Here is a 25225-nt window from a genome sequence, read left to right on the forward strand (position 1 = left end):
CGAAAGGTCCAGAAGCCCAGCTCGGAACCCGCAGGAGGCGGCCCTGGCGGGGCGGCCGGGAGCGCGCGTCTGGCGGGCCGCGCGGGGTGCCCCCGTCCGCCGCCCGGAGGCCGCGCCGCTGCCCGCCCGGCCCCTCCCTCTCCCCGGCGGGGGGCGCGCGGCTGCTGCGCGCGGGGAGGGAGGGGCCAGCGGGTTTGAAAGCGCCCGGGCCGCGCGGGGAGCTCGCTGGTCCCGCCGCCGCGCGGATCGAGTTTCCGCAGCTCCGGGCTGAGCGGGGCTCCTCCCGCCGCCGCCCGCAGCCCGGCCAGGAGCGCCCCGAGCCCGCGCGGACCGGCGCCGCGATCGGGGACCCGGGACCCGGGCACCGGCCCGCCCCCCGCCGCTCCCCCGCGCCCCCGAGCGGGGCCACGGTCCTCCGCCGCCCGGGCAGCACCGGGGCGGGGCCCGCGCCCTGGAAGGGGCCGGGCGACCCGCCGAGGAAGAACTTGTTGGGGGCGGGTCCCGGCGCCGGGCGCCCGGGGCGGCCGCTATTGTCTGCGCGCGCTCGGCGGGGCCGGGCCGGCGGCGGCGGGAGGAGCCCGAGCCGGAGCCCGAGCGGGAGCCGGAGCCGGAGGAGGAGCCGGCGGGCGCGATGCCGGCGGCGGCGGGGGACGGGCTGCCGGGCGAGCCGGCGGCGGGGGGCGGCGGGGCCGGCGGGGACGCGGCCCGCGAGGGGGGCTGCCTGCCCGCCTGGGTGAGCGGCGTGCCCCGCGAGCGGCTGCGCGACTTCCAGCACCACAAGCGCGTGGGCCACTACCTGGTGGGCAGCCGCAAGCTGGGCGAGGGCTCCTTCGCCAAGGTGCGCGAGGGGCTGCACGTGCTGACCGGCGAGAAGGTGAGCGCGCCGCGGGCGGGGGGTGGGGGGTCCCGGCCGCCCCGCCCGCCTTCCCTCCCGGTTGGGAGGAGGGTGCGCCCCCTGTGCGCAGGCCCGGCGCCGGGCCCTGGCCTGTTCCGCAGGGTGGTCTGGAGTCCGTTGGGGGGTGGGGCTCCCCGGGAAGCCGCCCGCCGCCCCTTGGCTCTGGGACCGCGCCGCCTGGCGGACACCGGCGCGGATGGGGGCCTGGCTCCGGGCTTCCGGGCTGGAGGTGGGGGGAGAGGCCGGAGCCAGGGCGGGAGTGCGCGCACGCTCACGGGGAGGGAGGGGGGGAGCAGCCTGCTCTGGGGGGAGCCCAGAGCCCGCGCCCCCACCGGGGCCCCGGGGGAAGGGGGGCCCCCTCTCCACCTGCGCGCCGGCGGCTGGAAGTTTTCCTGCTGAGGGGCCCCCCGCCCCGCCCCACTGCCTGCGTGGAAGGTCCGCTCCGGCAGGTCCCCAAGTGCCGGCGCCCGGGCTGCAGGGCTGGGAGGCGTCCTCAGGCTTCTGCTTCTGCGGGAGGAGAAGGCAGAGGAAGAGCACACCCCCCATTCCCCACCCCCACCCCACCCGGGGCGCCGCCTGGAGCCTCGGGGCGGTCAGAAATTAGTTGGTGTGAACTCTTGCCGGCGTGGCCGGGTGGACCAAGTGGTAACTTAGATCCGTGCAAAGAAGCCCGGGAGGTGATGACTTCCGAGGTGAGCGCAGGCCCTGGGTCACCCCATGCCAGCCACTTGCCCCAAGCTCAGGGCCTCCCAGGCTCCAGGCCTCCAGGCTGGGGTCCTCCCCGCCGGCCTGGGGTGGTGGCTGCTGTGGCCCAGAGCCCAGGAGGCGTCCGCAGTACAGTATGGGGGGTGGGGGGTGGGCAGGGTGTCTGTGGGCTCCCTGCCCTCCTTGCCACCTGGGACCTGGGATTCTGTGCCCAGCTGGGAGCCCCTGGGAATGCTGTGCGGGGACCTCTGACCGCAGCGTGAGGTGCCGGCCCTTCCGCCTGTCCCCACGCTCCCCTCCCCTGGCTTTGGTCCCCCCCTGGGTTCCCCACTGAGCCCCGGAACCCCTTGCACTTGAGTGCAGGCCTCCTCACCCTGGCCGTCTGCCCGGTGTTCCTACAGCCCTTTGTGCTGGGAGAGGAGTGGGGTAGAGCGAGTTCTCGAACAGTGCCTCTGGCTGGAATTTCCGCGCTGAAAGGGAGCAGCGCTTCAAAGGAGGCGCAATCACAGCAGAACGCAGGCCTCGCTCTAGTCCGGGAGGGAGGGGGGCTCGTTCACAGGCTGGTTCCCAGCCCCCAGGACCACCTGGTTCCCTTCGCCCTGAGGCCTGAGGCTGGGCCTAACCCCAGGGGCTCACTGCCCCGGTCGCTGTTTGAGGTCCTGTGGGCCAGGGAGGTAGAACTTCATTCTGGTTCCGAACGTGTAGGGTTCAGGCTGCTTGTGTGTGTTCCTCGTGAAGCGTCGCAAGGGGAGGCAAGGCTTTATGCCAACAGCAAGGGGCCAAGCCCCTGGCGAGGGCACCTGACCGCGCCTGCCGCCAGGCTGCCTCTAGCTCCTCCCACTTCCCATCCATGGGGGTCTGTCCTGGCACCCGCTCCTCCCCTGGGCGCTTTTGCTCCATGACGTGGGGCTGTTGGCACTCGGCGCCCAGTCCCTACCTGGCCCTCGGGTCCCAGGGCTCAGTGCTGGGCACACTGGCAGGCAGGGAGCTCCTGCCCAGACGGGGTCGAAATGAGGAGCCCCCTGCAGCCCAAGAGCCCCCCATTCCTCCCTCCTGAGTCTTTCTTACGCGACCCGTCTGGCTTCGCCTGGGCCAGGGCGGGCCTGGGAGTGGCTGTGGGATGACTGCTGGGCCCGAGGTCCATGTGGTGCTTAGCGTAGGAGGAGGCGGACGACTTCCCTGCCCGGCTCTTCTCCAGCCGCGGCGTCGGCGTGTGAGGATCCTGAGAAGCCTGGTCCTCCCTCCCGTAATTGCCAGCTTTCCAGAAACAGTGGGTGTCGCTCAGCTTTTGTCCCCACCCAGCACCTCTGGTGTGTGACTGCCGGGGTCCAACCCCAGCAGGTCCAGGGGTCCCCAAAGGTGTGGAGGGAGTCGGCGAAGAAGGAAGGGCATGGGGACAGTGTTCAGTTGATCTCTTGCCAGGCTCCGCCTCCATCTCCAGCGAGGTTCTGTAGCCATGTTCCCTCGCTAGGTTCTCCAGCCAGGTTCTGTCCAGGCTCTCCAGTCAGGTTCAGTGTCCAGGTTCCAGTCAGGTTCTCCTGCCAATCTCTATAGTCAGGTTCAGTCCAGGATCCCTTGCCATGTTCTCCCGCTAGGCTCTGTCTCTAGGCTCCGAGGCCAGTCCCTCTCCAGGATCCTCCGGCATGCTCTCTCCAGCGAAGTTCTTCTGTTTCCAGGCTCCGTGTAGGTTCTGTCTTCTTGATTCTGTTCTAAGTTCTGAGTGTTTCTGTCTTGTTACATCTGTATTTATACCAGTTGATTCAATCCTATCAATCTCTATTACAAAGGTTAGGGCGTTTCTTATCTCCATTCCAGGGAGAAAAGATTATGTAGTTTAAGCATGATTGTTCGTAGTTAAAGGGATTAATTACCCACCTGGCACTTAGTTGAGGGGTTTCATCCCCTCCCTAACTTCAGGGGAAAATCCCTACCTGGGGATTCAACCTTTCTCGGAGAGGTGACCTTGGTTAAAACACAGCGCCAAGAAGGTGAGCAAACATATTAAGAACCGTATGCCATATATGCCAGGTCCCTTGAAACAGCAAGGATGGACCGGCTCCCGGCATGTGTCTAGCAGATCTGGGGCTTGGCAGATGGTGGAGGTGAAAATGCTGGGGTGCATCTGTGGCTCTGCCCCGAAGGAGCACCGAGTTCACGAGACACCCCCTTCACTCCCCCCCATCACCCCCACCCCCATTCGGGATGTTGTCTCATTGAGGCCCAGACAAAGGTGAAGTCACCCTCACGTACCTGCTGCCTTTCAGCCTTTTTAAAAGGTGAGCTATGCCCCACCAGCGTGGCTCAGGGGTTGAGCATCAGCCTATGAACCAGGAGGTCACGGTTTGATGCCCAGGATGGCGGGCTCGATCCCCCCAGTGGGGGGCGTGCGGGAGGCAGCCAATCAGTGATTCTCATCATTCATGTTTCCATCTCTCTCTCTCTGAAATCAGTTAATATATATGTATATATATATATTTTAAAGGTGAGCTATTAAGAGGGGTTTCCCCGGGAGGAGGGTTGCTCAGGTGAGCCACGCAGGGGGAGGTCTTGAGTGACAGAACCAAGGTGGCCTCTCACCCCAAGGGGGTGTACTTTTTGGAGAAAGCACCTCACTTTTCTCCTTTCCTTTTCTAAAGGACATAGACCAGGGGTGGGCCAACTTTTTGACTCGAGGGCCACAATGGGTTCTTAAACTGGACCGGAGGCCGGAACAAAAGCATGGATGGAGTGTTTGTGTGAACTAATATAAACTCAAAGTAAACATCATTCCATAAAAGGGGACGGTCTTTTATTTTTTTTTTTTTTTAGTTTTATTCATTTCAAACGGGCCGGATCTGGCCCGCGGGCCGTAGTTTGCCCACGGCTGCCATAGACCATAGTGGGAGAGGAAGTAAGTTGTGGACACTGTAGTAAGAAATAGACGTATGCCCCCATGGCCACCCCTGACAGGATCCAGGGCAAAAAGTTGGAGTGGGGGAAGGAGTGTGTGTGTGTGTGTGTGTGTGTGTGTGTGTGAACTTAGTGCACGTTTCCAAAAAGATGGACGGAACCCTCCATGGCTTGCCAGGAATGACCGCGTCCAGGTGACAAACAGCCGCTTTTCTGACCTTCACCGCAGGCTCCAGCCTCATCCTAGTCCTAAGAGGCTGCCTTTCCCACCGCCGCCTGCCGGACGGGGTTTTGCCTGCTTTTCCTCTGAACTTGTTCGTGTGGAAGTCACTTGAGTCTGGAGGGCCCTGCTGCTGCTTGGAGAGGAAGGAGGCCTGTGGCCGCCACCGGCTTTGTCCTCCAGCTTTGAGGTGAAGCAGGCCCTGCTAATGTGGCTTTAAAAACGGAGAAGTCCCTCGGTCACGTGACACGTAAATGGCACGATCTCAGTCAGGGCTGAGTGTCTGACTGAACCTGGGTGGACGATTGGAGGAGGGAATATGATCAGAAAATCAGATTTTGAAAAGCATTCTCCGTGGCTTTGAGCCCAAGAGCCAAGTTGCTGAGCAGGAGTATCGGGCGATGACTTTGAAAGACCCAGAGAGGCTGTGCTCCCTGCCCTGACATTGGCTCCTGGGGCCTGTGAAGTGCAGAGTTCTGGCACGTTTAGGACACACAAAAATCGCCGGAGGATCTGTTTTTATTGATTTGAGAGAGAGAGAAAGAAACATCGGTGAGTTGCCTCCAGTATGCATCCCGACCAGGGATCGAACCCGCAGCCTAGGTATGTGCCCTGACTGGGAGTTGAACCTGCCACCTTTCGGTGGACTGGACGATGCGCAGCCAGGGCTCTTGGTACATTTACAGAATCACCGATACAGTGTCGTTGGGAGGGCTCATAGAGCGCACAGGTGTGTCAGGAACAGCGGTCTCCTAGGGAGAGCAGCCGGTGCCGCGTTACCTTCTGCAGGATGCACTCTCTCTAAGACGCCGCATGGGTGGACGGCCCGGCTGGCGAAGGTGTGTAAGTGTTTTGTTCTAACCTTTGGTTAAAAACAGCCTGTTTATTACTCTCCCTGGCGCGAGCTGTTTGGGGACTGAAAATAAAAGCTGCTGCTGAGTAAGTCGCTAATAGTGCTGGTGGCTCACGCGCCGGCTACCTGGCGGGAAGGAGTTACTAAAAATACCGCGTGGGCCGTGCCTGCAGGAAACACGACTCGCTGTAGCGGTGGCCTTTCGGCAGATCTGTTTTTAGCAAGTGTTTCTGCAACAAACAGGTGCTGAATCCTGTGTTTTCATTTGTATTTCTTATGCTAGAAATTGCGGGGTAGCAGCTCCGAGGAACGAGACCTGTGTGGGGACCTGGAGGCTCCCAGCATCCTCGGCGGCTCCTGGCCAGCCGGCCGGTGGCCTTGGCACTCCCTCCTGCCCCCGCTCTGCAGTGCTTGTGAGTGACGGGGCTGGGCTCTTAGAGCTCGCTGGCACCCAGGCCCTCGGACCTCAGAAGGTGCAGAGTCCACACGCGTGCTGGGTGCCGCCCACGGACCGGATGCCGCCTGGGTTTACGGCAGGTGTGGCCCCCGCACGGCAGGCTCCAGTGCCGGGTGGCGGTCATCCTCCCGGAGGTCACCCCCCAGAAGGTGTGGGGGGTGGCGGCTGTGTCCGCCCCAGGAGCTGGGAGGCCAGTGCCCTCTGGGGGTGGGGGGGCAAGTGTCATGTACCTGGGAGTAGACACCCCTCTCGATTATCCATGGTCACTGAGCAACCTGCTCTCCTGGCTGGTCACCCGTGGCCTGGCCTTATTTTAGCGAACACACCTCTCCCCGGCTCGGCCTGGGCTCCGGCCACGGCCAGGTGCTGCCTGGAGTTCCACGCTCTCGGGTGGGCGCTGCTGGCTGGGAGGATGGACGTAGGAGGGGACCCCCGGGGCCCAGCAGGCTGGTGCCTGTGCGAGGCGGAGAGCGCGTGGCCCGTCCTTGGCCGCCGCTGCCCACGCAGCGTGTCGTGTTCGTGGTCCACTAGGGTCCTCTGGGCTGTTCCCCCTCAGAGGCTGCAGGGGCCCCGGGCGGGAGACACGGGCCCGCCCTGACGAGGTTCCCACTGACCTTCTCTCGTCTATTGCTGGGGCTGCCATGACAGTGACCACCGACCGGGGCGCTTAAAACAATAGAGACGTGCCCGACCGGTATGGCTCAGTGGTTGAGCATTGACCTAAGAACCGGGAGGTCAGGGTTCGATTCCTGATCAGGGCGCATGCCCAGGTTGCGGGCTCGATCCCCAGTGTGGGGCGTGCAGGAGGCGGCCAGTCAATGATTCTCTCATCATTGATGTTTCTCTCCCTCTCCCGTCCTCTCTGAAAGCAATAAAAACATATTAAACAAACAAACAACAAATAGAGACTTATTCTCTCACGGCTCTGGAGGTCAGACGTCCCCAAACAAGGACCCCACTGAGCCCTGCTCCTGGAAGGCTCGAGGGGAGAACTCTCTGTCCGGCGTCTGGTGGCTGCCAGCATCCTTGGCTTGTGGCTGCATCACTGCAACCTCTGCCCGTGTCCACGTGGCTCTTCCCTCTGTGGGTCGCCTGTCTCCAGAGCTCCACCTTCCTAGCAACCTCATCCAGTAGGACCTCATCTGAACTTGAGGACATCTGCAAAGGCCCCATTTCCAATAAGGTCACACTCACAGGAACAGGGGCTCGGACTTGAACGTGCCCTTTGGTGGGACACAGTCCGACCCACATCACCTTCCTAGATGGTTAGGATGGCGTTGCTGGTGACTTGCTGGTACACAGGCCTTGAGGGGGAGGCCAGGGGGTTTTAGGTAATGGATTCAGGAGGAGCATCTCAGAGGGGAGGTGGGGGAGGAGGAGGAGGAGGAGGAGGAGAAAGGACCAGGAGGAGAAGGAGGAAGGACGACGAGGAGGAGGGGGAGGAGGGGGAAGCAGCACTGCCCAGAGGGGGCAGCTGGGCTCCCGGGCCGTGTGAAGGGAAGGCCCTGCCGCCCCAGGTGAGCCCTGGAGTTACCTCTGCAAGCCCCTTGCTGGGTGGGGCTGCCCGGAAGGGGTGTGGCCTTGGACATGCTGAGGGCAGTTCCTGGCCTGCGAGCTCTTCAGCTCCCTAAACGCAACCTGGGCCGTGGGTCTGGCGTCCACTGCTCCCAGGCCCGGGGCCTTTCCCCGTGTCCAGCCCAGCCCCATAACGAAGGTGGGCACCTCTCCGCCCCAGCCGCCCACCCAGGTCCCTCTCTACCCGCTGTGGGGAGCCCAGGGTCTGGGTCCGACCCCCGGAGCCCTGGAGGCCTTGTGGCCCCACGTGGCTCTAGTTGGGCTCCCGGCTCCCCGTTGTGGGGGGCACTTCCAGGGCGTCCTCTTGGGGATGTTGTGTGGATAGAGCTGGGCTAACTGGTCGACCTGACCGTGGGCCTGGCTCGGACGGTGGGGCTCTCCTGGGAGAGACCCCTCCCTTTAAGGCGCAGTAGCCGCAGTGGCCTTGGACGCGAAAGGCACAGAGCGTCGCTTCCAATGTATCTGTGCTTGTGAGTGACAGGGCTGGGCTCTTAGTGCTCACTGGCACCCAGGCCCTCGGACCTCAGAAGGTGCCCTGACCGGGACTTGAACCCTGACCCCCTGGGTCCTGGGTCAGCGATCAACAGCTGAGCCTCACCGCTGGGCTCAGGGGAGCGTCTTAACAATGTCCATCAGCTCCCAGCTGTTTTGCTCTTTCAGGATCGTGGTCTCCACTGATTGGTCGGGGCCAGGGCCGGGGTCATTCATCAGCGCAGCTGGTCCTGAGGCAGCCGCGGGGGGGTGGGGAGGGGGGGTGTCACCTGTCTGGTTTTGCCGCTTTTCTGGGCCTGGAGCTGCAATGCAACTGAGGCCGATGTTGTCTTTAGGGCGGAAAGGTCAGGGGCTCAACCGCAGGACAGGTGATGTGCTGGGGGGGGGGGGTCACCCCGGGGCGAGGTGCTTGTTCCCAGTTCTGCCCAGCTCGGCCTCCACCTCCGGCTCTCTGCCTGCTGACCTGGGCCGGCCATCGCCCGGCTCTCTGCCTGCTGACCTGGGCCGGCCATCGCCCGGCTCTCTGCCTGCTGACCTGGGCCGGCCATCGCCCGGCTCTCTGCCTGCTGACCTGGGCCGGCCATCGCCCGGCTCTCTGCCTGCTGACCTGGGCCGGCCATCGCCCGGCTCTCTGCCTGCTGACCTGGGCCGGCCATCGCCCGGCTCTCGCCTGCTGACCTGGGCCGGCCATCGCCCGGCTCTCGCCTGCTGACCTGGGCCGGCCATCGCCCGGTCTTTAGATCCCAGGGTTGGCGGAGAAGTTTGGTGGATTTATTACCATCGGCCACATTTCTGTGCGTCCAGTTCTTTCCGTGCCCCCCAATAAGTGACTTTATTCCTGTGCCTTCCCAGCCACATGGGCTGCCAGGCGTCCTGCGAGGTGAGAATAGAATATCGATTTTCCCTGCTGCGCCCGGGGCAGAACCGCTCTTGGATTGGAGCTAATTTTGGAGCGCGAAGCCTGACGTGTCAGGTTTTGGGGGGGCCTGTCGGACCTCTTCGCTGTGGAAAGGAAGGTCGCCCGAGGCCCAGGGGAGGGACGGCGAAGCGGCCGGCGGCTCCCCCTCTCCTCACTCACGCCCTGTCCGTGGGAAGTCTCCCCGTTTGCGTGACGTTCTTTAAAACCGCATTTCTCCCTCGAAGGCCGTGTCTCGTGCACGGTGAGGTCGGCTGTCCCCGTGGTCACTGGGATTGGGGGGCCCTCCTTGTCCCCAGAGGCTGGTGGGAGTGGGGTTCCTGCGAATCCCGAGGAAAAGGACTTCCGAGACTCACACAGAGTCAGTGGCCCCTCAGGTCCTGCTCCTGCTTCCTTGCCTTGGCCTGTGCTCCGTCCACCGCCACGGGGCCCTGCGGGGCCCACACGCCACGGGGACCCTGAGGTCAGGGTGTGGGCAGGGCTGGTCCCCCTGAGGCCCCTGTCCGGCCTCGGCAGCCCCTGTGGGTCCCACCCCCGCTGCTCTGTGATTCATCTCCCGACCAGCCCGGTGCCCCTTCCGGTTTGGTTCTCCTGGGTCCTCGCCACCCCAGTTCCCCACGCGTGGTCCACCCTCCTCGCCTAGAATCAGACTCGCATCTGCTGCCGCGCTGCAAGACCCGGGGTCGCTCAGTCCCCTTGTCGCCTGCGGGTCCCGGCTCTCACCCTGTGTCGGGCGCCCCGATCAGCCCCTGGGCTGTGTCCTGGTTTCTGTCCCAGCTGCCAAGGCGCGTCCGGGGGAGTCTGGAATCGCCCCCCGAGTTTCCAGCGACCTGCTTCCCTTCGTCCCACTTTGCTTCCGGCAGAGCTAAGGCCAACGCCAGTGCCCGGAGTTTCCCTTCCTGGCCCGCACAGTCTGGCCAGCATCAGGTTGGCTCCGTGTGGCTCTCGCTGCTGGCTCCCGCTGCCGGCTGCCAGCCCCTTGTGTGTGGGGTGCGCAGGGCCCCATGGCTGTGGAGGGAACACAGGCGAACGCCAGGAAGCAGGAGCAGAACCCAAGGGGCCAGAGAGCCAGGCGCGCCAAGAGCCAGTGCTGGAGGGCCTCCTTGTGGGGGGATTATCTGTCCCCAGATGTTCACGGCCTTGCAGTGCCCCCCCCCCCCCAGTGGTCTCTGTTTCCGTTTGACTGACCGGCATCTTCCCCGTGTCACTGCCCACGCATCCACCTCCCCTTTGTTGGGCCCCTCCCCCCAGGGACCCGCAGGGAATGGGCCGCGGTGCCCTGGGGAGAGTGGAACTGCAGCTTCCTGGTGAAGCTGCCTAAAGACTATGCTGCTTTATAATGCCCGGCCTCCCCTTGGCTCCAGTCCTATTATTGTTTTGACTAGGGGCCCGGTGCATGAAATTCGTGCACTTGGGGCTCAGCCCGGCCTGGGCCCTTGGGGGATGTTTGACTGATGGCTTAGGCCAGTGACGGCGAAGCTTTTGAGCTCGGCGTGTCAGCATTTTGAAAAACCCTAACTTAACTCTGGTGCCGTGTCACATATAGAAATTTTTTGATAGTTGCAACCATAGTAAAACAAAGGCTTATATTTTTGATATTTATTTTATATATTTAAATGCCATTTAACAAAGAAAAATCAACCCAAAAAATGAGTTTGCGTGTCACCTCTGACACACGTGTCATAGGTTCGCCATCACTAGCTTAGACCCACTCCCCACAGTCAGACATCCTTAGCGCTGCCATGGAGGTGGAAGAGGTTCCTGCCACCGCCCATTTGCTCGCCAGCTGTGAGCCCGGCGTCTGCCCCCTGGTGGTCAGTGTGTGTCATAGCAGCCGGTCCTTCTGCTGTTTGGTCGATTTGCATATTAGCCTTTTATTATATAGGATTGTATTTAAATATATTTTATTGACTGTTTAGAGAGAGAGGGAGAGAGATATGAACATCCATGATGAGAGAGACTCATTGACCGGCTGCCTTCTGCACGCCCCACACAGGGGATCAAGCCCACAACCCAGGCATGTGCCCTGACCAGGAATCGAGCCATGACCTCCTGGTTCATAGGTTGATGCTCAGCCACTGAGCCACGCCAGCCGGGCTGTTTCTATTATTAATACCTAGCTAATTACCACGGTATTATAACCAGTTTAATAAATAAAAGCATTACCTCCACCTGGCCCTCGGAAAGGGTCATGCGTTTCCTCTTTCAAACACGATCGATTGTCGCCTTCAGGCAGGGCTGCTGTGGGCGTTGGAACCAGGTGGGAACACGGTGCCTCCTCAGCCGCCGGGGAGAAGGAGGCGTCCCCTCTGGGGAGACCGGCTGGTCCGGGGTGCCCCTGGGGCGGCTGCAGCCCCTGGCGCATCAGGAGGAGCCGCTGCCTTGATTCCAGAGCACACAGGCGGGGGGCCGTGGGGTCCGGGTGCCCACCCTGAACAGCCCCTCCAGGCGTGTTTCTGTGTCAGGCGCCGGCAGGGCTGGCAGGCCCTCCCGGTGGAGTTCTAGCTGCCTCAGAGCCAGGGGCCTGGTCGGTCACAGGTGTGTCAGCTGGTGTTTGAGATTCTACGTCACCCTCCTCCTTACACTGTCCCACCCTGCAGAGGGGCTGGCTCCATCTTCCTCTCAGATCCTGGCTGCGCTGAGCCACTTCCACACACTGGGACCCACGGCCCAGGCGTCTCAGTAGCAGCCGAGTGACGTAGAGATTTGGAAATTCTGCTTTTAAAGTGACCGGTGTGCAGCCCGGCCGGTGTGGCTCAGCATTGGAGCGTCGACCTATGAACCAGGAGGTCAGGGTTCGATTCCCGGTCAGGGCACAGGCCCGGGTTGTGGGCTCGATCCCCAGTGTGGGGCGTGCAGGAGGCAGCCGGTCCATGATTCTCTCTCATCATCCATGTTTCTATCTCTCTCCCTCTCCCTTCCTCTCTGACATCAATAAAAATATTTAAAAAATAAATACAGTGGGGCCTTGACTTACGAGTGTCCCGACGAACGAGTTTTTCCGAGAGACGAGCCGTCTCTCGGCCGATTTTTTACTTTGAGTTGACAGAGTAATTTGAGTTAACGAGCTCCTTAATGAGCTCCATCACGAACGATTCGTAAGTCAAGGCCCCACTGTAAAGTGGCCAGTGTGGGAAGTCAGATCACTGGTCTTGCTCTGGTTCTTGTTGAGTTGCCCGCGGGCAGCCAGGGGCGAAGCAGCTCGGCTGTGGGTTCGAGTCCTGGCGGCTGCGCTGGGCCCACTGGCGCCGGGGGCATGTTCCTAAGCGCCAAGGGCTTCCCTCGCGGAAGGGAGCCGGGGGGACCTTCCCTGGGCCAGGGCCGGGGCTGACGCGGACGAGGCCTGCAGGGGCCTGCCTGCTCAGTGCGTCCTCAGGGGCTGGCTCCGTCCGAGAGTTCTGTGGCTGTGGCCGGCCGCACGCGGGCCTTTTATTTGCTTTCACACGACGCGGTCGACGATCGTGGCCGCGGCCCAAATGGCTCATTCCTTTTATGTTTATGGGCAGCTCCAGTAGATAACTTAGCTCGCTCAGTGGACCCCCGGCCAGCGTGGGTGTTTACCCAGCTCGCGTGGCCTGCGCTGACTGCCTGACTGATAGGTCTGCACCCAGAGACCCCTGTCGATTCCAGCGTGAGCGTTGAATGCTGTGTGTGCTCTCAAGCTCTTCCCTTTTAAATACATTTTTATTGATTTCAGACAGGAAGGGAGAGGGAGAGAGAAACATCAATGATGAGGGAGAATCACGGACCGGCTGCCTCCTGCACGCCCCTCACTGGGGATGGAGCCCACAACCGGGGCCTCTGCCCTGACCTCCTGGTTCATAGGTCAACACTCAACCACTGAGCCATGCTGGCCGGGCCCTAGCAATCTTGTCTTTTTTTTTTTTAATATATTTTATTGATTTTTTACAGAGGGTAAGGGAGAGGGATAGAGAATCAGAAACATCGATGAGAGAGAAACATTGATCAGCTGCCTCCTGCACACCCCCTACTGGGGATGTGCCCGCAACCAAGGTACATGCCCTTGACCGGAATCGACCCGGGACCCTTCAGTCTGCAGGCCGACCCTCTATCCACTGAGCCACACTGGTCAGGGCAGTCTTGTCTTTACGTAAAGATAAAAATGTCTTTTTAAGAAAACCCTCACCTGAGGATGGGTATATATATGTGTTTAGTGTGTAGAGAAGTTAACGTCGAACAGCATGGTGATGTTTACCCGCAGGAAACAGGAGCCGGAGGGAAGGAACCGCAGGGCCGGACCCCAGCCCGTTCCTAGTCTCCTGGTGACGTCAGGGTGTTGGCGAGTCTCCGCCCCAGTGGGTTCGTGGTTCTCTCCGCTGCCACTGAGACTGTGAGGGGTTTTACGGGGGTGATGGCCTGAGCTCTGCACCCCCTCCCTCCTCTGTGGAGGCCCTGACCCCTGGCACCTAGAATGTGCTGTATTGGAGATGGGCCTTTAGAGGTGAGCAAGTTGAACGAGGTCCCTAGTGAGCCCTGATCAAGCTGCTGGTGGCCTTAGAAGGAGAGGACATTAGGACACAGGCGGGCACAGAGGGAGGAGCAGGGGGAGAGAGGGGGACAGGGCGGCGTCTGCACATCAGACTCGTAGCTTCGGGCCGTGAGAAAGGCCTTCCTGTTAGCTCGGTGCCCAGCGTGTGGCCGCCCTCGCAGTCACACCTGGGAGAGGGTAATGAAAGTGATGGACAAACGGCTCGGTTGTTTTTTTTTAAACGAATCACGTGCTTGGTGCACAGTTTCACCGGGCGATTGCCAGGCAGCCCGCCCCGGGCACACATGGGTGCAGACGCGCACACGCCTCCCGCCGCCCGTGTCCTCCCCGCCCGCTCTGTCTGCGCTGGCGGGGCCGCGGGGTCCCACGGGGTCCCACAGGGTCCCCGGGGTCCGGGTTCCCAGCAGCAGGAGGGAGGCCGGAGGATTTATGGGGTCATTGCGGGGTCACTGACTGCTTTCACACAGAAGATGCCAGAGGTGCCCGTGTGTATATCTATTTAACAAATATTTGTATTGATTTCAGAGGGGAAGGAGAGGGAGAGAGATAGAAACATCCATGATGAGAGAGAATCATGGATTGGCTGCCTCCTGCAGGCTGGCTGGGCGGAAATGCCCAGGTACGAACCCGGAAGGTGGGGATGGGGAGAGCCCTCTGATGAGCAGGTCCGGGCCAGCCTGTTTGGGTGGGGGAGGGAAGGGGAGGGAAGGGGCCCTGCGTGCAGGTGTATCGGGCTGTGTGGAGGGTCCCTAGCACCCGGGCCAGCGGTGTGGGGGGCGGGGTGCTGGTGAGGATTCCGTGCTCGTGCACAGCTGTTACTTCCACTCCTGTCCTGGCACCACGACCTCCGACCCGCCCCGGGCCTGGCCCTCCCGCTGGCGGGGGTGCTGGTGAACGTATTACAGCTAAGCGGTGGTTTGGTGAGAATTCCCACCACTGCCCGAAGCGCTCTGCGCCCTGAGCCCCCGCTCTGCGCGCTCCTCCCCCGCCCCAGCCGCGGGAGAGGGGGGGCAGGGGCAGGGGCAGAGCAGCAGTTAGGGGCCCGGGAAAGACAGGCCTGGAGCCCTCTCGCTTCCTCCCTGCGACCCGCGCTGCTCTGAGTTCACCATGAAGCCGCGGAGACGCTCTCTGCTCCTGCTGAACGCCGGTCTTCCCGCGGGCACGCCCTCGGCGCTCTGTGGTCTCGCATCTGTGGTCTCGCGTCTGTGGTCACACATCTGTGGTCTCGCATCTGTGGTCTCGCATCTGTGGTCTCGCATCTGTGGTCACGCACGCCGGGCCTTGGAGGAGGGCGTGAAACCAATTTCCTTCCAGCCGCCCACGGGGCCTGGCATTGCCTCTGTGGCTTTTGGGGCGCTGCCCTGGCGAACCCCCGCTCAGTTCATTGCATCCAGGTGCTACTGTCGAGATGTGATTGACCGGGCAGGCCGCCCGTCACTGCTGATCGCGCCGGAAGGTCTGTGTTGGGCTGCACCCCCAGGCCCGCTGCTTACCCAGGAAATGTGGGGGAGTCCCGGAAGACGGGTCCCTTTGTGAAACTGCGGGAGGCCTTGCAGCTCGGATCCCGTGAGGAGCTGGCGTCTGCGTTTCTACTTTCACGGCACCGTCGTCCTTGTCGTGCTCGGGGCGGCGTTCAGGGTCAGACAGGCGGCGCCCCTTCCTGTCGGCTCCCCAGGACCGGGCGTCCCGTCTGGGCCCTGCGCTGCCCCGGGGGGTGTGCGGCTCCATGTCCCTCCTCGGGGCGCCGACCGCCGACCGAGGCTGTTAATCTTCTCAGCGGGAGACGTGGTCACGGGTCCGAGCCTGGGCTCTCGGGTGCCTGTGGGATCCCAGGTGCCTCCCTCTGGTCCGCCGTGGCTTCCCCTAACCGCCCTCCGGTCCCCCTGCCGATGAGGCCCCCCCGCGGATGAGGCCCCCCCGCGGATGAGGTCCCCCCGCGGATGAGGTCCCCCCGCGGATGAGGCCCCCCGCGGATGAGGCCCCCCTCGGATGAGGTCCCCCCGCGGATGAGGTCCCCCCGCGGATGAGACCGTGATGGGGTCTGTGGCATCGGCAGCTTCGCCTTCAGGGCCAGCCGTGCAGGGCGTCTGCGTTTCGGGGTGACTGCAGACGCCCCGGAGGAGCTGGCAGAGAAGTGGGGGCGCCCTTCATAGGAGACCTGCCCGCCAGGCCCTCAGGCTCAGGGTGTCCTGGGAGGGACTCGCGGAGCCCAGAGGCGTGAGGGTGGGGCACACCCCTGGCTGTGTTGTCCAGCCCGGGGGCTGTGGGTCCTGGCGTATGGCCGCCCCCTCCCCCTGCCTCTCCCCTCCCCCCTCCCCCTCCCCCCTCCCTCCCCCTCCCCCCTCCCCCCTCCCCCTCCCTCCCCCTCCCTCCCTCTCGGGGTCCGTGTGCCATCGGCTGCCTCGGGTTGATGTCTCAGAACCTTCCCCGGGGAGGTCGCAGTCACACCCCCAGGGGCCGGGACTCTGTCCTGCGTGGCCGATGTGTAACCTGCCACGGCAGCTACCGAGCTGAGTCACCCTCGTCATCTGGGCTGTTGAGGCGGGCGATCCGTGACCGCGGCTGCAGCCGGGGGTGCATTCATAGCGGAACTCGCAAGGATTTCGGTGGGGGGTGGGGCGGGGGGCAGCTTTCAAAGCTGCAGGGCGACCCCAGCAAAGACAGAACCCCTCTTCCTCCCACCCCAGATGGTGGATGTGTATGGGTGTGTGAGTGTGAGTGGGTGTGAGAGGGCTGTAAGTGTGTGAGTGAGTGGGTGCATGTGACTGTGTGAGTGTGTGTGTGTATGACTGAGTTGTGAATGGATGAGTGTGTGTGTGTATGTGAGTTTGGGCTGTGAGTGATTGCATGTGAGTGTGAGTGGGTGTGAGTGGGTGTGAGTGTGTGAGTGTGTGTGTCTGGTTAAGAACAAGTACAGTTTTTGAAGCTGTTAGTCTAGCACCTACTGAATGAGTTGGGGCCAAACCGTGGCGGGGTGTGCCTGCCTCCCTGGGGACAGCAGCCCCCAGCTTGTCTGGTCCCAGGCCAGTCTTGTCTGTGTCATGAAAATAGCATTTGAGCCCATTACTGCAAACACGTATGTATGCATGTGTGTATCTTCCATTTACTGACCACTGACCACTGACCTAGGTCTGTCACACTCCTGTGTTAGTACAGCGAGCGCTTCGTGGAGCAGTCACAACACGGACTTACAGGAGGAAGGACTCGTCAGTAGGGATGGGAAGGCCCCGCTTTCCTCCCGCGCCAGGTGGCCCGGCAGCCTCGTGTGGGTGCCCTTGGGCTGCTGCGTCCCACGTAGACGCAGTGTGTCTGGGCGCTGGGAGGCGGGGTCCTAGGTGAGGCAGACTGGGTGATGGACAGAGAGGGACAGGGGAGAGGCAGTTAGGAAGGAATTTGGCCAGGGCAGGGAGAGGGTGGGGCCGGTGGCACAGGGCAGGGAGCGGGCGGGGCCGGTGGCACAGGGCAGGGAGAGGGCAGAGCGGGGACCGTGGTGCCCTGTCAGTGGACGCTGTGTCCGCCAGCCCCTGCCTACGGCCTGGGACTGAGATGGGGCAGCGTTGGCTGCTCCAGGAGTTGGGGCTGGGGGGACCCGCCTGGAGGGAGGTCGCAGGCCTGAGGGGCGGGGAGTGGCCCTTCGCTGGGGAGAACCGGTATTTCACCCTGTGACGATCCATGGTCATCGCTCACCCTCCTGGAGCCGCCCAGACCACCGGTCAGGTTTGCTTAAGTGAAGTCCATTCTCTCCCTTAAGAACTGAGCCCCGGCCGATGTGTCCCAGTGGACAGAGCGTCGGCCCTCGGACCGAAGGGTCCCGGGTTCGATTCCGGTCAAGGGCGCGTACCTCGGGTGCAGGTCCCCGGCCCTGGCCCTGGTCAGAGTATGTGCCCCCCCCCCCCCCCCCCCCCCCGCTCTCAGAGGATGCCTCTCTCCCGGTGCAGCAGGCAGCTCTGAGGCCCTGGGCGCCCGTGAACGGTCAGGAGTGACCTTTGCCCGCGGGGCCTGACAGCAGCCGTGCTCTCGTGTCCCCCCAGGTGGCCATCAAAGTCATCGACAAGAGGAGAGCCAGGAAGGACACGTACGTCACCAAGAACCTGCGGCGGGAGGGGCAGATCCAGCAGATGATCCGCCACCCCAACATCACCCAGCTGCTCGACATCCTGGAGACGGAAAACAGCTACTACCTGGTCATGGAGCTGTGTCCCGGCGGCAACCTGATGCACCGCATCTACGAGAAGAAGCGGCTGGAGGAGGCGGAGGCGCGCAGGTACATCCGGCAGCTCATCTCGGCCGTGGAGCACCTGCACCGGGCCGGCGTGGTGCACAGGTGAGCGGGCGGCGAGGCCGGGTCCGCAGCGAGTGTCACATCCGTCGGCGTCTGTGTTCCAGGGAATCGTCCTGTGAGTCGGGTTAATGCCAGCGCGAGGCTGCGCGGGGCGTCTGAAGGCACAGGGCCGGGGTTTGCATCCCGGCTCTGCCCGTTAGTTGTGGGGCCCTGGGTTACGTGACGTGACCACTCTGACCCTCGGTCTCTTCTTCTGTGAACCGGGAATAACGATGGTGCTCACCACGTGGTGGGCGTGAGGGATGCTGTACCGACGGCGATGAGTGAATATGTGGGGAAAGCTCGGAACGGTGTTTGGTACATAGCGAGCGACATGTAAGTGTTGGTTGCTGGTCTTATTATTTGCAAAATACTGAGAGCCGCGCTCGCGGCCTGAGGAGGCCTCGGGGTTAAGATGGCAGGCGGCTGGGCTCCAGCGTGCAGGCCGGTGCCGGCGTGGCATCTGCTGTGTGTGTGGTAGTGGCTCAGCCGCTGTTTTCTTCAGCGACGTCACATCACCGTTGGAATTGGGAACTTGCTCTGGAAAGCGCGGTGCTCCCTGCACCAGCCACCCTGGCAAGTCGTGATGAAACCAGACATTGGAAAGCAGGCTGTTTCCTCTGAGGGGAGTTCCACAGCAAAGGGAGGGAGCTGTCCCAGACGTGGCCGCCGGCCGTGCCTGCTTCTGGTGCCGCTGCAAGGACGTTAGAAGGAGAAGTGCCCGGCCCTGGCTTCTCACTCAGTCCCCCGTCCGCGAGGCGCACCCGTGTTGTAGGGCGTCAGGGCTCCGTTCCTTTCATGGCTGCGTAGTAGTCCATCGTATGGGCGTGCCGCAGTCTGTCCGTCACCAGTTCATGGGCCCGTGGGCTGTTTCCACCTTTGGCTGCTGTGAATATGCTGCTACAAACATTCGTGTGTTAGTGGTTGTGTGAACATTCATGTACTTGTGTGAGCATTTGTGTACTTGTGTGAGCATTCGTGTCCTTGTGTGAATATTCGTGTACTAGTTGTGTGAACATTCATGTACTAGTGTGTGAACACTCATGTACTTGTGTGAACATTCGTGTACTTGTGTGAGCATTCGTGTACTAGTTGTGTGAACATTCGTGTACTTGTGTGAACTTTCATGTACTTGTGTGAGCATTTGTGTATTTGTGTGAACATTCATGTACTAGTGTGTGAACATTCGTGTACTAGTTGTGTGAACATTCGTGTCCTTGTGTGAATATTCGTGTACTAGTGGTCGTGTGAACATTCGTGTACTGGTTTTTGTGTGAACATTCGTGTACTAGTGTGAACATTCGTGTACTAGTTGTGTAAACATTCGTGTACTAGTGTGAACATTCGTGTACTAGTGGTTGTGTAAACATTCGTGTACTAGTGTGGACATTCGTGTATTAGTGGTTGTGTGAACATTCATGTACTGGTTTTCGTGTGGACACATGTGTTCTCTGCTCTGGGCAGTGCTGGGTCACTCAGCAGCTCTGTGCTGAACCTTTGAGGAAACAGCTTTAAACCTCGGCTTCTCCTGGTGCCTTGATCTGTGTGGAGGCCAAGCACAGTCTGACTCGTGCAGAAAGTGGCTCTGGGTCTTTAGGTAACCAGACTTGTCGGCTGTGTGGCGACAGCACCATCTCCTTCCCAGTGGGATGGGCCCCTCGCTGCTCCCCGGCCCGGAGTCCTGGGGGCCCCCCCGGTGCCCTCCAGGCAGTCACTTCCTCACCGAGGGACAGAACGTCTCCTAGGACCTATTTTTAGTCCTCCGCGCTGTCACACAGTCTGCTCGTGAGGGCTCTGCGTGGAGATCAGCAGGGAAGGGGCCATTCAGAAATTTCGAGTGAGTGGCGCTATTTCTGGCTCTTTGCAGCGACACCCATGTGGCCTGCCACATGCGAGCTCTGCGGTCAGGAACGCGATGGTCACAGGTGTGCCAGCGTCTTTGCTTATTAGGACGACCAAGGTGGGAGCCTGGGTGGGCCAGCTTGGATCTCCGACTCCAGGGGTCACGGTGAGGTCAGCGCCGGGCGCGGGGCTGGGGGTGTGGTCACAGGGCTCGTGCTGTCAAACCCCACACGCCCAGCTTCGGGGTTTCAGGGGCAACAAGGCGACGCGGTAACGGCCATTCCGTGGTCCCTCCCGAAGGACATGCCACATGTCAGAGGAGTGGATTAATTAATGTTTTTAATATATATATATATATATTATTACTAGAGACCCGGTGCATGACATTTGTGCACTGGAGGGGGGGTCCCTCAGCCTGGCCTGTGTCCTCTCACAGTCCGGGACCCCTTGGGGGATGTCTGCCTGCCGGCTTCGGCCTGCTCCCCGCGGACATCCCCCGAGGGGTCCTTAGCACGACCCCCGGAGGCAGGCTCCCCCCACTACCCCTGCGCTCGCCAGCAGTGAGCCCGGCTTCTGGCTGAGCGGCGCTCCCCCTGTGGGAGCGCACTGACCACTAGGGGGCAGCTCCTGCATTGAGCGTCTGCCCCCTGGTGGTCAGTGCGTGTCATAGCGACTGGTCATTCTGCTGTTCATTCAGTTTGCATATTAGCCTTTTATTAGATAGGATTTCAGAGAGGAAGGGAGAGGGAGATAGAAGCATCCATGATGGGAGAATCGTTGATTGGCTGCCTCCTGCACGCCCCCTACTGGGGATCAAGCCTGCAACCCGGGCATGTGCCCTGACCGGGGATTGAACTCTGACCTCCTGGTTCAGAGGTCGACACTCAACCACTGAGCACAGTGGAGTGAATTTCATAAATGACCTCGAGGTTAAGGTTTTTCGTTGGATCAGGGTGCGCTGGCGTCGCTCCTGGGAAGATTTCTGAGCAAACTGATCAGATCGCCCGGAAGAAAGGGTTTGGGAAGGATTTGGGGGCGACCTTATATGACTCAAAGGGCTTTGGGCCCTGGCCGATGGGCTCAGTGGTTAGAGCACCAGCCCGCGGCCCAAAGGGTCTCAGGTTCGATTCCCAGTCAAGGGCACGCACCTTGGTTGCAGGTTCCATCCCTGGCCCCTGGTTGGGGTGTGTCCGGGAGGCAGCCAGTCGATGTGTCTCTCTCATGGATGTTTCCCTCTCCATCTCGCTCCCTCCCTTCCACTCTCTCTCTAAAGATCAATGGGAAAAAATATCCCTGGATGAGGGTTAAAGGGCTTAAAAAATCTTTATTGTTGAAAATATTACAGATGTTCCCCCCCGCCCCCATTGACCCCTTCTAACCTGCCTCCCCCCACCAGGCCCTCACCGCCCATTGTCTGAGTCCATGGGTCATGCATATATGCAGTCAGGTTCATTGGTTGATCTCCCCCCTCCCCCCCCGCCTCCCCCTGAGGCTCCTAGTCTGTTAGGGTGGAAGGGCTGGCCGTGCGGAGAGGGTGCTATAAAGGCCCAGCTCGTCATCCGCATCCCCCCCAGGAGCCCCTTCCTGTGAGGAAACCCGCATGATACCCCCAGGACTGTTTCAATAGCGTTTAAAGGCCAAGCTTTCAAAGTCATGAAAACTCTACACAAAAAGGGGACAGACCTGGCGGGCCCCCCTCCCCTGGACCCGCTGGACGTGTGTGACTCTGGCTGCGACGGGCCGTGCGGCTTGACCTCTCCGTGTCGGGGCGGCCCGAGAGCCTCCGGGTTTTAAGTCTAACGAGGTCCCCCCCTTTCCTCAGCCGGGCCCGCCCAGCGGGGGGCCAGCAGCTGACGGTTTGCTTCTTGTGCTCAGAGCTCGACTCGGAACAGCCGTCATCTGTCGATGCGCTAATTTGAGAGTCATTCAGCTGTTCATTGGCGCTGACCAAGTCCAATCGGGCTGCACAGACGACACAGAACAGGGTCACGCACGCGTCCCGGGCGGAGGAGACGGCCCTGGGCCGGGAGGAGGCCCCGGATGTGTCAGTGCGACCTCATTCCTTCACCCGCACGGAAAGGTCAGGGCCGTGCCCGGGAGGAATGGTTGGGGGGTCGGGGGCAGCCCTTGTTCCGGGGCCTGCGGAGAAGCAGGCCCAGCCTGCACCCTCTCGTCTTAACAGGTTCTTTAACTTGTAGGTTTTCTGGGCGAGGGGTGGGCGGGGCGGGCACAAGCGAGGGAGCTGGAGGTCCAGGGCTGCTCTCTGCAGGCGCTGGGTATAGAGACGGAAGGTTTTGTGTTTAACGGGGTTTTTATTTTTTAAGTGTATTTTTATTGATTTCAGAGAGGAAGGGAGAGGGAGAGGGAGAGAGAAACATCCATGATGAGAGGAATCATGGATCGGCTGCCTCCTGCACGCCTCCCACTGAGGATTGAACCCGCAACCTGGGCCTGTGCCCTGACCAGGAATCGAACCCTGACCTCCTGGTTCATAGGCTGACGCTCAACCCCAGAGCCCCGCCGGCCGGGCTGACTGGGTTTTTGGCAATGGGATGGGGATGGGGATGTGAGACTTGACCCAGCTCTCGCTCACAGCTCTGGATCGGGTGCACAGCGGTCAGAGTGTTGACCCTGGGCAGCCTGCCTGCGCCCACACTACAGCTTGCCCCTCATCAGCTGCACCGGGCAGCCCGGCCGGCGAGGCTCAGGGGTTGATCGTCGATCCATAAACCAGCAGGTCACGGTACGATTCAAGGTCGGGGCACAGGCCTGGTTGCGGGCTCGATCCCCAGTGTGGGGCGTGCAGGAGGCAGCCGGTCAGTGATTCTCTCTCATCATGGATGTTCCTATCTCTCCCTCCCTCCCTCTCAGAAATCAATAAAATACACATTTTTTAAAAAGCCACACCGGGCAACCTCTCAGGCTTCTGTGCCTCTCCTGCCGCCCACGCAGTAGGAGTCGGGGGTTCCCACCTCCGGTGGCTTCCGGGAGGATTGGAGGAGCCGGTTCGTGCAGAGCGCGTCCCACCCAGGCACGCGGGCGGGACAGCGGGGCCTCACGTGGCCTGCCGTCCGTTCTGCTCCACGCACCGTCTTCGAGGCGAGCTGCTGCCCACGGAGCCCGTCCTCCGGTCTCACCAGCGTCGGCGGCGTCACGGCCCCCGACCGGCTGCTGTGTGAGGACTGCCGTGCTGAGGGCGCTGGCTGTGGTCCTCCCGCGTCGGCCTCACTCATTTCACTCACGGAGGCCGCGCCGCTGTTCTCCGCTCCGCAGCTCTTGCCGTCCGTGTCTGGCTGAATCCTCCTCCTCCTCCAGGTCCCAGCCCCAAGCCCGCCTCCTCCAGGAGGCCCTCCAGGCCAGGCCCCGGGTCACACACTCCCACGGCACCTTCTCCTCGGCTTTGCACGCACTTTCCGCCGGTAACTTGCCTGTTTGGTGTCTGTCTTCTGCTCGGCCACGACCGAGCTCACACCCAGCCCCGGGGACACACACGGAGACTTGTTGAGTGGCCGGAGGGAAAGTGAACGAACACGGCGGCTGGCGCGGTCAGCGCTGGCACGGAAGCTTCCTGGCCGCCAGTTCCGTGTACTTTCTGGAATATTCCATATTTCCCTGGGATTTCAAGGGAGGTTTTTTCTTTTGTTAACCTTACCTGAGTGTTGTTGTTTCCCATTGATTTTTGGAAGATGCGGGAGGGGGGGGCGGGGAGCATAAATGTGAGAGACACGTCTATTGTTCGTCTCCCACAGGCGTCCTGACGGGCGGAGATGGAACCTGCAGCCCAGGTGTGTGCCCTTGGCCGGAAATGGAACCCGCTACGCTTGGGTGCGTGGGCCGGCGCGCCAACCACTGGGCCACCCCGGCCAGGGCTAAGGGAGTGTCTCCTCTGACTTCGCGCCGATTTGTTTATTTTTCGGGCCACGGTTTGTAGAGCGGCACCTCTTAGTGAATGACTCGCTCTCTCGTTCTATAAACGTTGTAGGAACTCGATTAAGGTTTCGTTTTGAATAAATAAGGTCAGGTACATGCTTAACAAGTTATCCTTGTGTTCTACCAAATTGCCCATATTGGGAATAAATCAACGATCAGAAAACCACTTGGCTTCACTTCAGTGCTTTTGAAGATGAAGCCCAACCCCTAAACTCGTTCCCCGCCACGTGCCCACGGCCTCGGGGTGCTGTGCTCGTCTCTGATGCTTAGGACCCACGTCCGCCCTGTGGCCGCCTCCCCGGGAAGTGGCTCCTGCAGACCCGAGCTGCGTGAGTGGCCCCTTCTCTCCCACCTGTAATCGCAGAGCGCAGGCCCGTCCTGCTGGCTTCTCACCAGTGAGTCACCTGTCCCGTCCCCCGGCCCCTCCCCTGCGTGTGTCACACTCCCTCAGGCCTCCCTTACCTGCTGGTGCCGGGAGGGGCCCCAACACTTGGCACCTTTCCCACTCCCCCCGCCGGGCAGCCTCATTTGAGGCCGTTTTTCAAAGACGAGGCCGAGAGTGTGAGTGTGAGGGTGACGTGGGGGAGGGGGGGTGCGCGGGGGGGGGGGCAGAGAGAGCCCAGCCAGCGCTGCCCCCTCGTCCCCAGCTGCCGTGGGGTTTCGCTAGGCCTCTCCACGGGGTCTCCCGGCCCCTCCAGCTCTCCTCTGGCCTCTGCCCCCTCCCCTGAACCCCCGCGGCTTCTGTTCATGTCATGGGGCTCCTCGCTTTCCTCTCATTGGCCCCTGGCTGCCCCTTGAGTTCTGGGCCTCGGGGATGTCCCATCCCGACCTTCGACCTCTGCTGGGTGGGCCTGGCCTGGTGAGGCCGGGGGAGAAACGCCGTCATCCCCTTCCCAGGGTTCTGGACATGTGTGTCTCTCTCACATACATGTGGTGTGCACGCACCCACACACGTGTGCACACCATGCCTTCCCCATATGCATACACACCCACATGCATGCACACATGACTGTTCACACATGCAGTGTCCGCGCACAGACCCGGTGTGCTCACACTCCTTGCACACGTGCAGGCGTGCACACGCACGCTCACACTCACTCTCCCCTCTGCCCGCTCCGCTCCTGGCGCCTCTGCTCGACGGTCTCCGCACCCCAAGATTAACTCCGTCTTTGAAGACTCGCCAGGAGGGTGGGGTAGGCGGGGGGCGGGCGCCTGGCAGCTTGTGGGTGAACCTCTGATTGGGAGCCGGGCCTGTGGGGGCTTGTCCTTGAAACTCTGAGAACAAAGGGCTGGGGGTCAGGCTCTCCCCGGGGGCCTCTCTGTCTCTGACACCCCACCCCGCCCCCAAGCACAGGAGGGGACCCCACCCATGCTGGGCCTGCGGGGCCTTGAGGGGCGGGGAGGGGGGTGAAGGGTGGGGTCATTCCCGAGACAGGGTGGAGCCGCTGTGCCCCCCGCCCCCCATGGGGCCTCTTCTCCCGGGGCCGCCTTCTGGGCGCCTTCCTCGTCCCAGGACACGGGCCCTGCTGCCCCCCCACCTCCCCGTAACCCGATCATCACCCCCGTACAGAGCCATGCCCCATCCCTTCCCCCTGGTCCTAACTTCCTAGCAGCCTCTTT

General features: G+C 61.8%; 1 protein-coding gene across 1 annotated transcript in view; it reads left to right on the forward strand.

Annotated features, from left to right (window-relative positions):
- The first annotated feature begins 348 nt into the window (after positions 1–348).
- The window catches only part of HUNK (hormonally up-regulated Neu-associated kinase), a 47301-nt gene continuing 22424 nt past the window's right edge, over positions 349–25225 (forward strand). The window contains exons 1-2 of the mRNA XM_059686313.1: positions 349–874; positions 17544–17836. Coding sequence (XP_059542296.1) covers positions 632–874; positions 17544–17836 — 536 coding nt within the window. The 5' untranslated portion in view covers positions 349–631. The remainder of the gene's footprint in view (positions 875–17543; positions 17837–25225) is intronic.

This window comes from Myotis daubentonii, chromosome 3, assembly GCF_963259705.1.
Source record: "Myotis daubentonii chromosome 3, mMyoDau2.1, whole genome shotgun sequence".
Taxonomy (NCBI): Eukaryota; Metazoa; Chordata; class Mammalia; order Chiroptera; family Vespertilionidae; genus Myotis; species Myotis daubentonii.